This window comes from Thalia democratica, chromosome 7 (genome assembly GCF_965202585.1).
Source record: "Thalia democratica chromosome 7, ktThaDemo2.hap1.1, whole genome shotgun sequence".
NCBI lineage: Eukaryota > Metazoa > Chordata > Thaliacea > Salpida > Salpidae > Thalia > Thalia democratica.
The window spans coordinates 34961414-34976833 of NC_139171.1; the positions used below are offsets into that span (position 1 = coordinate 34961414).

Genomic DNA, 15420 nt, shown 5'->3' on the forward strand with positions numbered 1-15420 from the left:
TTTCTTTTTTTTTTAAAGTCTTTACCAGCTTTAAATATTTTTTTTCTAAAGCCCTCACGATTCAGAAAGCAATAGTTATCATGGCTTAGTTTTTCAGATACGTGTCTGTGTAGAACAGATTATATTTTGAACAACACCTTAGAAATACTTTTTCTCTCTTAAGTAGAATGGTTTCAACTTACATCACAATGAGTTTAAGCAAATAGTTTTTAAAAGCTATAAAATAAATTAAATATCTTAATATATAAGTTTGAACACAAAAGAATTCGTTCCTCATAATAAGGTCTTGGGACGAAAATGGTGCATGTATAAAACAAGCTCTTGGTTATTGAACTACACAGAATAGATATATTAGTATGAGCGTTGTAACATAGTCGATAATATTTTGGCAGTAAGCAATGATATTACAAATAGATCCTCCCTAGTCCTTACTTACCAGATGAAACTCAATTAAAGTTTCATATAAACGAAAGTATACTTAAAGGTCAGTGTGAGCTGAAAAAGGCTGAAAAAATATGAGTCAGCAAATCCTATATGGCTTTTTATTCATTTCTGTTTATGTATTCCCTTTTTCCTAACTCACCTTACTCAGACAAATTAAAAAAAGTTAAAAAACTAAAGTTTAAATAATAAAAATAAAATATAACATGAAAAAGTTTTTTTTTTCTGACTCAGCATTTTAAGCTCAGATTGACTTTTAAGTATACTAGCCCGTAATAGAACGTTCTGTTCTTTTTATTTATTTTGCAGCCGTTGCAATGCGAAAAACATATTAGTTGCAGAGCGTTTAAAATTAATTTATTCAGTAACTCGAAATTTATTGGACAACTTCTATAGACTAAAATATATCACATATAAAAAGCTTGGCCTGTTTCAAAAGTATTTGGAAGCTTTAAAATAGTTAAGTTAACTATTTTTTTCTTCGATTGCTTTCGATGTTTCATAAACTTTTATCATAAAAAGTAAAAAAAAAGTACCAATAATAAGTAAAAAAATTAAGTAAAATAATTAAAAAAGCAATTATATGCATATATTTTTCCTAGTTGTTATAACTATATATCAGATTAAAACTCAATCTCTTATAAGTGTCAGAAGTTTTAAAAACTTCCAAAGAATTTTCTTAGCGCTCGAGTACAGCAGAGCAACTTTTGTGGTGATTTGTCACATTGCATCAGAGTAAATCTCTGCAATCTCAAACTTGCCATTGATTTTTCATTTTAATTCTTATGAGTTGTGCCTTTTTATAAAAGCTCAAGGAAATTCCACATTGTTTATAACTCTATCAAAAAATGAGTGGTGCTAGGAATTTGTCATATTTGCTGAAGCCTATGAACGTAAATGTGGGTTTAATAGGAGCTGGAAACCTAGCTATAAATCTTGCAAAAGGTTTTGTCAGAGCTGGTGAGTTTTATTTAGTTTTAAAACTATAATTCAAATAAAAGTAAGTAAACAATTGTTTTAGAACTTGGTTTGTTATACTTAACAGATGGTAATAAGCACAGTTGATTTTCCTGTTGAAATTCTATAAATTAAACTAAAATTTACATGTATTTAGTTTCTGTGTTGTTTTATTATAGTTCAATTGAAATTTCATCTGTTAACTCTAAAAACTTTTAATTATACACAATTTATCTTGTTAGTCTCTTGTTATGAATAAAGTTTGTTATTGTTTATGTTCAAATAATTACTTTGTTTTATATTAACTATTTAATCTTTTTAAATTAAATTAAAACCACAACATCACCCTGATGTGGATAAAAGCAGCATTTGAAATTAAATTTATGCTTTTTCTACTTTTTAAGTTAACTTTATTGGTATCTCTTTGAAAAAAAGATGGTTTATTACATTGTGGTTATTTTATATTGTTCTGCTCAACTTAAGATTTCTCCATTAATTATGAAATGTCCAAAATACTGTTTTTCCATATCAGTACACATCTTTCAGCAGATAGTTCTGAACATAATTTTTGGAAAAGTTACTGCTTATATGGCTATGAAAGTTCTTGATGTGTAGCCTGATGGCATATGGCCTTAATGATAGCTTTGAAAACTGTCTGAGTTGATTTTTGCAAGATATTAACCCAGTGGTTGACAAATATACAAAAAAAACATTTTATAGAAGAACACTATGATACCTTTTTTAAGTTTGAAGTTGAACAAGTCTACAGGTTCAAAAAAAGTTGATCAGTTTAAAATTCAAACAAGGTGAAGCAATGATTTTCAATAGTACTTGTATAAGTTATTATAACTATTGAGCAATAACTTTCCCAAAAACAAGGTACTAATTTAAAAGCTCACTCCAATAAAAAATTAATTTCGGTATCCTCTTTTATTTTTAACTAAAATGTCTTTTAGTTTATATTTAGTCCTTTATTAGTCCTTTATGTTTAATTTATTTCAAGCATTTCTTACTTATTTATAAAAGTTCATAAAAAGTTGTTGGACTTTTAACTATGAGTCTAAAATAGGAGTGGGCAATAAATGGCTGGATCTGGTCTGCACTGTTTTTTTTTAAACAACTTTGCAAATAAAATTTTGATATTCATAAAAATTGCTATAGAAGTCGTTTTAATTTAATTTTTATAGACAGTAGTGCTTAATAATTAATTACTTCATAATATATATTTTTTTTTAATTATTAAAGTAGTGATGTTTTCAAAATTACTCTGCCCACTAAATCATTTACTAAAAAGTCAAAAGAAAAAGAGAGCAATAATAGGAAAAAAACATATTCGTACTAATCTAGCCAGCCAACTTAAGTAGTTGCCCACTCCTAGTGTAAGAAAAAAGTTTGCAATTTTAACATACAAAATGTTTAATATTGTAGTCTTAAAACATTAGAGTATTTAGGTTTGATAATTGTTACTGTCCCTAAATAGATTATTCAAAAACATATAATTTTAATTTTAAATAATTTTAAATGTCGTTTTTGATCAAAACTTTATTTATTTTTAACAGAAAGTTACTTGTTACAAATTAAATTTCATTGAAAACTTAAGTGGAAAATATAATTAGTTTTATACTGCTTCTAAATTTCCAAAGTATGTTTTTAGGATGCTTGATAAAGTTACAATCTTATTAAGAAAGCGATATACATAATTATTTATAATATATACTTTAATTTCAGTTGTTTGATGGCTGTATAAATATTAAATGATAGTGTTTTTTTTATGCAAAATTTTATAGACATAAATAATGTTTAAAAGCACCTTTATTTTTTATTTTGAAATTTTCATTGGTAAGTCATACATTTGAATGTTTGAAAAATCCTTTATTTTATAAACCTATTTATTGCATTTTTTAAATTCGTAAAATTTATAGACTGTTTAAGGCCATAGAGGGGGTTTAGCCATATTTTTTAGAAGTTGATCATATTTTATATGGTTTTTACTAAGCTTCAAGTTGCTTTTTACTGTTTTAAAAAATTGAATTAGTTTTTGAGATATGACTGGTCAAAGTTGGGCCGAATAATAGGTTCCCCATGGGAATGGAAAATTAAAATAGCAATAAAAAACTATTCTATTTAAAATCTATCTCCTACATTTTTCATATTTATCATTTCTCATTATAAAAAGTTCCAACCCTTAAATGGTTCAAAATAAAAGATTTTTTTATATTTATTAAGTGATAAAATAAAACTGTACAGTTTTTTTTATAGTTGTTATATATCTTTTATTGTATAACAAGATATGAGAATAGTTTGAAACACTAGAATCTAGTACTTAAATATTTTGCTTCAATAATTGTGTATACTAGGGTTTTCCAAACTCATTTTCATAAACGCCCCTTTGGCCGAAAATGTAAAAATAATACTCCCATTAGTTAGATATTGTTTTCTTTCCACTTCGGAAAACCCTGGTGTAAAAATTTTAATTCTACATTATTAACAAATAATTTTATTTTAAATAATTATTGTTTTTAGGTGCTGTAAAAGCAAACCAAATTTGTGCTAGCAGTCCTGAAACTAAAAAAGCAACAGTTAGAGAATTTAAGGTAATTTGTGAAAACAAACTAGAATTATAAAAAGGATTTTTAATTTCAATATAATGATTTTAATATTTTGTGATCAGTATTTTATCTTAAAGTTTTTCACAATTATTATTTTTTTTTACCAAAATAAAAAAGTAAAAACTAGTATATATTTAAAGCTAGTTAATTTATTTTCAAGTCAGTACATTATATTAAGTATAATAAATAAATTTTCAAAAGTTTATACTTAAATAAACATTAACATTAAAAAAAGTGAACATTTACACTTGCAATAAAGATATTATTGTGCTAAGAGTTTCTCTTTTATAAGATTTTCTAAACACTTAGCATATTTCCAAATTATTCAATTTTTCTCTGCTTGCAATAAAATGTAAAAACAAACAGAAAGATGTACAAGGTTTTTGGTGATTATAAAAGATTTATAGTTAGTTAGTATTTCTTAAATAAGAAAAGAAATATTTGTGTTTTAAAGCCAACAACTTTTTTATAATCGTTTTTGAAAAAAGAATTATTTCATTGTCAATAATACTGAAGCTTTCTTGACAGGATTTGGGTGTAAAGTTTACGGCAGACAACTTGAAAAACTTGCAGTACAGCAAACTGATTATTCTTGCTGTAAAACCCAGAATCATTCCGTTTGTACTGGACGAGCTTCAACCACATATAACAGATCAACATGTTGTTTTGTCATTTGCTGCCGGTGTCAACATTGCATCTATTGAAAAGGTAACTAAGATTATATTATATATAGGTTTGTATCATTAATAACAGACCAGTAAAATTTTTGATATATGAGATACAGTAGACTACCGCTTAAGTACGCACTTTTTTGGTACGCACCACGCCTTAAGTACGCACTTATTAAGAAAGGTAGAATGGCCAACCTGCTGAGTTAGCCTAAGACTTTCACAAATTTTAAACTAGGGTGAGTAATCCTGAGTAGTCTAAGTGGCCTGAAATTGTGACAGTCCTGTTATTAAACGTTAATAAACTAAATACTTATGTAGTGGTTGCAGAAAAGTGAAAAGAATAATGATATTCTAGCTGTAATGCTATTAAATAAATAAATCTAGATGACAAAGCTAAAAAAACCTACAAATACAACATAGTTAAGTCATAACTTAATTTAAATGTACACACATTGATGTTTTCAAAATGTTTGGTAAACACAATGTAGTTTGGTACTTTACCTCTAACAAAACAAAATATGGCTTAATATTCTTTTTTATACCATTGACTGATATTGACTTTCTATATTAATAGCATGTTTTAACTATGTAGAAACTTTTTATAGACAAAATAAATCATTTTAAAATCTAATAAAAAGTTTTGCAGATTAGAATTATGTATTAAATGTTATTTAAAATAAAAAGACTTGTTTATTTGGCTAAATTATTTGGTGGCTAGTTGTAAGAAAGAAAACAAACAACTAAAGTTCATATTATACTATGTCTTCAAAAAGTACGCACTACCCGTGCTAAGTACGCTTTTTTTGGTCAGGTTCAATTTGCGTACTTAAGCGGTAGTGTACTGTATTTGATAAAATTTAGTTTAAAAGCTTTAACTTGATAAAGATGTGTAGTTGAAGGATACAAATTCAAATTAGTATTAAGTCTAATTAATCAAATAATAATTTAATCTTCATTCTTTCAACCATAACAAGTCAAAGGATTAAATTGATTCCAGCAGTTATCTTAAAATATTTTAAAGTTAAGTTTTTTAAAAGTTACAGAATTTTAAAAATCCCGAGTCATTAAAAAGTAGATGAATAACCCAAATTTCATATTATTGTAGAAATTTTTGTATTCATATTTTAACTTTATAAAAACAAATTTTACAGTAATCTTCCTTTATTCTACCAACATATGTTTCTGTGTGTCAACGAATCATTTTGTTAGCAAACAATTAAACCTAAATTTTGAACAGTTATTTTAACTTTATAAATTTTATAAGCATTTTATCAAATTTTTTTTTTTCAATAACTGACGGTAATAGCTTAGTTTAATATTTTAATACAAAAATTAATACTACTTCTTAATAAAAACACCTTAATTATAAGTCAGATTTCGTAGAAGTATGAAATATCAATTAGTATTTTAAATGTAGTCAATTTTACAAAAAGTTCTTTATACTAATCTATTGACAGACTGCAGTTTTTTCATTGCCAATTGCTCTAAAATTTTAAAACTCACTTAGAATGCATGTGCTTTTTTTATGCTAGAGACCTTAAAGTTTCAAAAAGTCTTTCTTGCAATATTTAGAAACTTTAATAACACAAAAGTTTTTTAATAAAAACTGTATGATCAAAGTTTTAAAAAGTCCTTTTGTTGTTTATTTTAAAAAACTAATGTTTTTAATTAAAAATATTAAAATTTCTTATGTCAGATTTTTCTAAGTTTTAAAAGATTAGAATGAGAAAATTTTTAAAAGTTGATAAAAAATGTAGGAGTAGATATATTTTTAATGAAATAGTTTTTTTTTATGCCTTTTTGTTTAAAAAACCTTCCGTAAAGCACCTATAAAACTTAAAATATTGTATCACTTATACTTCAAGAATTACTTAAATGTTAAAAAAATGGTGTAAACTAACCGGTAGTTAAGTTATTTATGTAAAAAATAAGACTTGAAAAAACAATTTACCCTATGCTTAAAAATCTTAAATTCTGTTTTTTACCGTTTGTTGTATTAATGTGTTTCTATTTATGTTTTCGATAATGGTATTTTATTTTGAAACAGAAACTGCCGGATAGCAAGGTTATCAGAGCTATGACAAACACATGCTGCGCCGTGAAGGAAGGAGCAACTGTGTACGCTGTTGGTTTGTACATCATTATAAGCTAGATTTAATCAGCACAAAGTCATGCTTTTTATATGTAAAAGCATTAAATTAATTAAACATTTATTTTCATTTTAATTTAAATGTTTGAAGTGTTTGTTTGATACAAAAAAAGAAAACGTTTTAGGTTTTGTGATAAAAGTTTAGTTACGTAAAGCGCACTGACGTTCCGCAGGCAGGAATACTGGAGAGGACGACACGGATCTCGTAGAAAATTTGTTCGGAAGAGTTGGCTCCTGCGAGGAGATTGAAGAGTCCCAAATTGACGCTGTCACCGGATTGAGCGGATCTGGACCGGCGTATGTGAGTTGTAAACTGTTTTAATACAAACTTTAAACAGAGTAACAACTATTTAACTCTAGTTTATATTTAGAATTTTTTTACATGTTTTTTACGCAGTTGTAGTTTAGTAATTTATCGTTATATATAAGTTTATTTCACAATGTTACATAGAACTTGCAATGATTAAAAACATAAATTATTTGCTAAATATTTAATAGTTTAAATTTTAGGCTTTTGAAGCAATAGAAGCTCTAAGCGATGGAGCTGTAAAAATGGGTCTTCCAAGAAAGCTGGCTCTAAGACTAGGAGCGCAGTCATTAATTGTAAGTTAAAAATATTAACAATACTATAATTATTTATACACATGTTTTTACATATTTGATAAAACTTAAAAAAAAATGCTAAAAAAAAGTTGTACATGTTGATTAAACTTCATTAGTTAAAGGTTTAAAATATGTTATATAAGTTTTTTAAAGTGCTGCTACATATATTGATTTCTTACATTTTTTTGTAATTCTCACATCTTATATTATTAAATACGTAAGGTTCATTCAGACTTCAGAGCAACATCGCAAATTTTTCACTCTGTAGTAATTTGTTTTAAAACCAAGTAGTTTTCATACGTTGAAAAATTAAATTGTAACCGCAAGGGGGCGGGAAGGATGCTGTTGGAGACGGAGAAACATCCGGGTGAGCTGAAGGACGACGTTTGCTCGCCAGAGGGCGCCACGATATACGCGCTTCACCACTTGGAGAAGGGAGGGTTCCGGTCGCTGCTCATCGACGCCGTGGAAGCATCGTGCACCAGAACCAAGTTCGTTGTAATGATGCTATTTGTACTCTTGTTTAGGTTTTTATTTCTTCTTATTGGCTTTAATAAGCTTTTATTGTTGATGAGTCGTTTTTGAGTTGAAAACCATCGTTTAATAGTAAAACACCAAAAATTTCTGCTACAAAAATTTTGTTTAATATTTTTATTTGCAGTTATTTTCAGCAAAAAATGTTAAATAATACAATTAATCAGATTATGGGTGTAATGCGGCATGTATGTGCTTAAGACTAATTTTGTTTTATGTACTGACACAAAAAGTTGTGATAAAAATTTCGGTAGGCACAAAAACGACAAATGTAAAAACTTGCAGGGTTACGGACCTAAATTGTTTTATTTTAAACTTACTATTTATTTATAAGATAAAAACTTTGATTTAAGCTTCAATATATAGTTAAAAATTCATTTTAAACACTAAACAGGCAGCTGCAAGTGCAAGGTGGTAAGGAAGAGACGAAAGAGGAAGCGATCAAGAGAAGCATCAGGGAAAGATTTGATGCCGCAGGTAGAAAGTAGTGGTATCAATTTTTTATTTAGAAAATGCTTAAATTGGTAGTTTTAAAAGTATTTATTGCTTTTAAAATTTTTAAATAAAACACTTATTTAATTTATTTTCCAGTTAAATTTAAAAGTTTGTCTTATTACAATTAAATCTACTATGTTTAAAATTACTTCTTGTTTTTTTTCGCAAAGTTTTAATTTTAATCTAAAATTCAAAATTTACACTTGTACTAATTTTAATTAGAATCAAAAACCTTTACAACGAACTGAAGTTTTAACTAACTTTACAATGTTACTAAAAAAATTTTCTACTCGAATGTTTATTTTTGAACTTACATATTAAGGCTTAGTTTAACAGTTTTTATACTGAACTGTGTGTGTCTGTTTTGCAGTTTTAACCATGTTTTTATGTTTGCTCTTTACTTTTATTATAAGTCGACAGTATACGTATAACACTTTTATATACTCTGATACACTTAAATTAATGTACTTTTTAATATTCTTACATAACTAAGTGTCTTCAATTTTATTATAGTTTTAGATAGTTTTCTGTAAAGTTAATTCGTCTGTTCATTTTTGTGGTCAAGTAATTAAAGAATAATGTTAAATGAAGAAAACAAATAGCTGCATGGTTTAACATTGAAAACTTAACATATTAATGATCGTAATATTGTCTTATTTGCATTTGAAAACAATAAAAAAGTTGTTAAAAAGTTGTCATTAAATTGTGATTTTTAGTTTTTAGTAATTAATATTAGTAAAAATAGTGTTGAGTGGTTGAAACTAACAATAGTTTTGTGTGCAGTATAGTTGACTAACATCATTATTTCAAGTTTTCATATAAATTTCAATAGACCGAAGTTATCACCTTATTATATGGTAGTATAAGTAATATAGTAGCTAAAATTAGTGCATTAAAGTTATTGAAGTAGTGTTAAATGTATTTAGTAATTATTTTTAGTTTTTTTTTTGTATACATGATTAATTTTTAGAAGTAACTTTTTATTAAGATTGTAAACAAATTCAGATGTTGAAGAGCTTGCAAAAGAGTTGAATGAAAGAAAAAGAAGTCTGCAGTAGCGTAAAAATAATTTGGTGAAACTAGCATTTTATAGTAGCCTTGTTAACATTCATTACACATTTTTAGAACTTACACAAAAAGTTGAATCAGGTTTTGATTACTGAAAAACTTTTTTGAACTAATATACGTTTTGTTTTTTTTATCACATGTTATTTTGTAGACAAAAAAAACTTGCTATTTGCATCAAGGTAACCACTGATATTTATAATTTTTATAGAAAACTCTGTTAAAAATCTGTAATTATTACTGCTTATAATCGTTTCATATCAATATAAAAATACTTGGCTTTAAAGTGCTCTTTTAACTTTTTAATCAAAGCATTGTTATAGTTTGTGCCTGTTAGTACATTTTTTTTTGTTTACCTGAGAAAAATTGTTTAGATTTTTTTTTTGCACTTAATTATAGTTAATATATTGGCTTGCTAAAATTATATTCTACATTTCCTTTTATATATAGAGCAATTAATGACCACTCATGCTTAGCTATATTTTAACGCTTTGAATTTATTATTACATCATTTGATGTAATAAAAAATAATATATCACGTTATGCTATAAACACTTTTGAGATTTAATTACTCGTGATTAGTTTCAGACAATTTTTTTAGACTGTTAAAATGAAAACATTTTTGTTATTAAATGTGTTTAAATGTACAAATGTAACTTGTTACTGCATGCTGCGCTTCAAAACCTCGCGATTGCACTTCAAAACACAAAAGTGGTGCTTATCAAAACTTTTACTGTGATAAAGTTGAAAATACATCATACAAAGTCACGTGTTTTGAAGTAGTCAGTGCTTCCATGTTCTTGAAACGTAACAAATGGTTTAATGATAACAATTATTTTTAAACCTCGTAAAAAACTTTTAGAATTGAGTACATGCTTAAGAATATCAACTGTTTTATCTGGCGATGGAAGTAATTTAGATAAATATTTAAGTAAAAAAAATTGTAATATGAAAACTAGCACAGTTTCAAAATAAAAATCAACCTAAGTTAATCTTTTATCTGTTAGTAATCTTCTTTTGTTTTTGATAAAAATAGAGGATGTTAAAGTCAAAATCATGTACTGGTTATATTAAATATTTTCTTTTACAAATCTGTATATATTTATTTATATAAAAGCCCTTCAAGTGGGCTCAGTAAAAGGTGTTCAAGTTTGAACATTAACCTTATTTTATATATATACAACTTAGGGACAAAATTATAAACTCTAAAGCTAATATCAGTTGTAATGGAAATTATAAAATTTCACGGTAAGTTATTTTCTGGTCAAAAAATATTTAGCCTATTAAAATTGTGATCAATTTACCTTTTGAAAGTTATATTGTGATGTGACTTCTAAATTTTAATTCGATTACAAGATTTGACTAGCAATTTTAATTCAATATTACACTAAGTTATCAGAACTATTGATCCTAATCTAAAAAAGGCTGTGCCCAGTAGTTTGATTCAGGTAAATCCTGTGTACAGTTTAAAATAAAAAAATTAATGTTGTTTTATAGACTTTATTTTAATATATTAAACCTTTTGTAAAGTTAACAAATACTAGTTCATGTTTGCCACAAAGTTAGGAACAACAAAAAAAAAGACAAAAGTCAGGGAAAAATGGGAGTTTCGAAAACAAGTTATTAAAGTTAATATGATTATGCATTTAATAAGAAAGTTTATCATCGCTAAAAACTGTATTTTTCTAACGTTTTTTTTTTTCAAAAAGCTTTGCTTTTGGTATTCATCTCTTTTTTTAGGGTTGAATTTTTAAATAAATTAAAACTTACGATCTCACATGTGTATTTACTATGCGGTAGAGAGTGAGTTTTTTTTTTTGTTTAAATGAGTTTAATTAGAGTTACCTGTACAGAAACCTAATACTCTATGTATAGGGTTTGTAATTTTGAGTCGGTTTAAATTAATAATTTGATTAAAAAAGTCAGTAATTTATTTTTTCAGCTCTATCTGTGGCAACCCTGCTAGTTTAAAACCTCTGTTAAAAAAAGTTTATCAGTCACCATAATTTTTTCACTACAATAAAACAAAAAGTTGAACAATTTAAAAAGCGCTAATGTTAAACGAGGTTCAAGTTTTAATGATTACATGGTTATTACTTGGTTGGAAAAAAGAACTTTATAGAGTCTGAATTATTTTAATACTCAGGAAGTTGGCTCTTTTTCTAATCAGGGATAGATCTAAAAGTACACAGTAAAAAAAGTGATTAATTTTTGTTTTTAAACTAATGTACATCATCTTTTGAAGATCTTGCAGCTGTAACATAGATAATCTAGGTCACTTTCCAAGCCAACGTTGAGGGGGACTTCAGTCAAAAATAAGCTATGTAAGCCAATAACTATGTTACTACTTTGGCAGCATCAAATAGTTTAGTAAAATACAATAGGCATGTTATCACAGTTAAGTCTGCAGATGTTATCATAAACAGTCAAACGATTGACTCGGCAAACTTTAGTTGTTTCGATACTAAATGAATCCGCATGTAAATCGCACAATGAAGAAAAAACTAAACAGTTAAGCTTCCTGAACTAGATCATTAAATAAAAACAACTATTTTTTATTGATATTATATTAATTATTTTACAAGTTGTTCATTTCAAGCCGGATGCAAGTGTATTAGGTCGGAACCTGATCTCTTAGAAAAATGCAAGCTAATAAACCATTAATAACAGAAATTTACAAGACGTTAAAACTATCCGTGGTGTACTACTCGTTAACCGAAAGGTCATTTTGTGCACCAGCTCCTAGGACCAGATATTTTGAGCGTATTTTTTGTTGTTCAATAAACTAATAGTAATAATAATGTGGAACAATAATTTGGACCTTTGAGGTTGAAAACGATCATATGATGTAGTTGCTAATAAGTTTTGTTTATAGAAATAGCTTTATCGAATATACATTACAATACAAAACTTTGAAAAATTTTGATTTAATCTCAACTTAATTATTGAAAGTTTTATAACTTTGAAAAATTGAGCACAACTCATACTGTTAAATTATGTTTCTGTTAGCTTAAAACTTTAAATTCATAAAAACAAGATGATTTTTAGAAAAATTATATTTATTTTTTCCAATTATCAGTTTATGACAATGTTTTATTGATATTTTTCTATAGCTTTTTATACAAAAGTATTTAAAAAGTACCGAAAAGTTGTAGAGTAACGTGTTTAATTTTATGCTATGATGTTATTCTTATGTACAGAAGATATAAATTTGTTATAGTTATATAATTTTCAAAAGCACAGGCTAGGCTGAGCAACAAAAATTAAACTAAAAAATGTATAAAGGATCTCTTTGTGGGAACATGAACAAATAATAGAACGCTTGTTTTGTTGCCTCGTGTGAAAAGCTATACTAGTTGATTAAGCTCCCTATAAAGAACATTAAAACTTATCTTGGTAACTGTCAGCTCAAATAAAAACTTACATTTTTACAAAAACCGTTTGTTCATAAGTATTGGTCAGCTACAAAGTAGCTATTTATTTAGAAAGTATTTCACAGTTATACAATTGATATAGTTAGAAAGTTTTTTAAGGTAAAATTGGCTTACTTTATCTTAATTTAATCATTACATAAGAAAAGGTTAAATTTAAAATTTTCTTACAAATTCCTACTAAAATAAAATGCGTTTCAAAACTGTAAGACTTTGAAAAGACTGTGTCTAAATTTTTTAACCTTAGGACGTCAGTTTAGTAAATTGTTGCTTGCATACTTAAAAATCTTTAAAGTTAATAGCAAAAAAATTGTATATTCTCGATTAACGACATATTTCAAAAATTAAATTTAATTAAAAAAAAATTTTAGTCTAATGAAAATATGTTTAAATTGATAACAAAATTAGTTTTTCAAGCAGCAAAATTCAACTGTTAGGCAAATAAAAACTGTTAAACATGTCTTTTTTTAACATAAATATTCTTTTTTTTTTGTTTTAAAGCTATATGCCACAGACAGCGCAATGATGAAACTTAGAAAATATAGGGAAAACTTAATAAATAGTATTTGATTGGTAAAAATGCATGAACCCTAAGTTTTACCCTCAGGTTACTTATACATTGAAGAACTATTGGAAAAACAAGTTACTACGGCTAACTACATTTGCTATGATTTGTATGAATAAGTTAATCTAATGACTATTCTTCTTGCGAATGAAAAGGTTACATACAATGTTATATAGTTTCAAAAAGTTTTTTTTTTGAAAAGTAAAAGCAGTACTCTGTAAAATACTCTGCTGTTTTAGTTCTTATTAAACAAACTTTCAAAAAGTGAAACAGTTTTCTAGTCTTAAATTTATTTTTAATATTTTATTTTTGATTCAAGTTTAATAGTATAGCAAACAGTTTACTAGCAACTTGTACTTGAAATATTTTGATTACTAAAACCTTTGTTAGTATTATTTCAATAGTTAAGCAGGTAGAACTGTAAACAACCAATATATATTCAATTAGTTTAGGTATATTGCTAGCTTTAAAAAAGGATAAAGAACACAATTTGAGAATATATACAGTAGATTTGGTAAAAGATAAGTTAGTTTTCATAAAGGTTGTACTAATGAATAAATTCTTGTAGAATGTTCTAAGAAATAAAAAAATCAAGTTAAAACTTTACACGTGTGTAGACTGTAGTTAATATTAGTATAAACATAGTAGTTATACAAAAATTTATTTTATTAAAGATGTATAAAAAACAGACTCAATAATTTAAGCATGTATTTGCTAGAAAACTCAAAGTGTTTTAAGTTCTGATACAAATTTATTCTAAATTTTATTCATAAACTGTTTAAATAGTTAAATTACAATTTACTCTTAAAAACAATAAATCAATTATGGTCACAAAAAAGCAGGAGTTAAAAGAGTTATAAAAAATCTTCAATGAATTGGTTCTAAAAAATCGTTTAAACTAAAATAATATAAGATTATAAAACTTTTTGATTAAATATACTTTAATTGTCTTCATACGACTAATACACAAAACAATAAAACTTTAAGATTGATTGAGAACATTAAAATTAAAAAAACAACATTAGTAAGTACGTGACTAAAACAATTGAAATTAATTATTTTTTAACCAAATATTTTTTGTTCTACTCTTTTCTGTAAGTTTTTTAAAAAATTTGAATGTTGCGAGTTATCCTATTTTTTATGCTCACCTTTCAATGTAGACGAGTTTAAAGCTGTGAAATAAATCTTCTGACCATAGATTAGAGGACTACAAATTTTAAACAATCAGCTATTCTATTCTTGTGCACTTTAGATGAAACAAAACTTCAAAAGTATACTCTAATAACTTGATTTCAACTATTATCAGGCCTATTAATTATTTGCAAGTTTCAAAGTTTTTTAGATGATCTAGTTTTTTATACAGTATCTTCCTTAGTTTCATTCGTTGGATTATTTTTGTCTTTGATACTACTATCGTGATATTTTTTATTTAGCATGTCTATCTTATTTTTTATTTGCTCAATATTTTTGTTTTCAAAGTTCAAGCTTTTTTCTGCCCATTCAATATTTTTAATTTCTCTGTTCACTCTTTTTAATTCTAGTTGCGCTGATATTAACTTTTTAATTGGACTAATTTTTTCTGGTGGTTTTGAACATTTTAAATTACAATCGCCTCCACCTAAAAGATCAAAAGTTTCCATAGGGTTCTGCTACAACAGCTGCCAAAATTAAACTAAGTGGTCAGTAATAAACGAATAAATCTGAACAGTGTTTTATACGTCATAATAGTGTGCTAAAACTATTTACTTCACTACAAGTTTTACAGCATTTTGTTTATTAACTCTTATTATTTTACGTTCAATCGTCCAGTTATTTAAGTTTATCAGCTGTTAAATGTTTGCGTTGATCTTAATTTCAAGTAATGTTTCAAGATTTTAAGTAATGTTTGCGTTTATCTAAT

The 15420-nt window shown here is 26.2% G+C and overlaps 1 protein-coding gene across 1 annotated transcript; it reads left to right on the forward strand.

The window, feature by feature from the left end:
• Positions 1 to 1195: 1195 nt before the first annotated feature.
• LOC145840890 (pyrroline-5-carboxylate reductase 1, mitochondrial-like) lies at positions 1196 to 10501 on the forward strand. The gene is made up of 9 exons (XM_082948237.1): positions 1196 to 1401; positions 3922 to 3992; positions 4536 to 4715; positions 6726 to 6807; positions 7001 to 7128; positions 7338 to 7430; positions 7758 to 7921; positions 8359 to 8441; positions 9465 to 10501. The coding sequence occupies exons 1-9, from the start codon at positions 1290 to 1292 to the stop codon at positions 9515 to 9517; spliced, it is 966 nt and encodes a 321-aa protein (XP_082804363.1). The 5' UTR covers positions 1196 to 1289; the 3' UTR covers positions 9518 to 10501.
• The last annotated feature ends 4919 nt before the right edge of the window (positions 10502 to 15420 follow it).

What these genes read in the sequence shown, in the direction of transcription:
- LOC145840890 (XM_082948237.1), top strand. Translation starts at nt 1,290, where the DNA reads ATGAGTGGTGCTAGGAATTTGTCATATTTGCTGAAGCCTATGAACGTA. An exon ending in AAAAGGTTTTGTCAGAGCTG is followed by an intron (nt 1,402 to 3,921) that starts GTGAGTTTTATT and finishes TATTGTTTTTAG; the next exon opens with GTGCTGTAAAAGCAAACCAA. An exon ending in GGAAAGATTTGATGCCGCAG is followed by an intron (nt 8,442 to 9,464) that starts GTAGAAAGTAGT and finishes AAACAAATTCAG; the next exon opens with ATGTTGAAGAGCTTGCAAAA.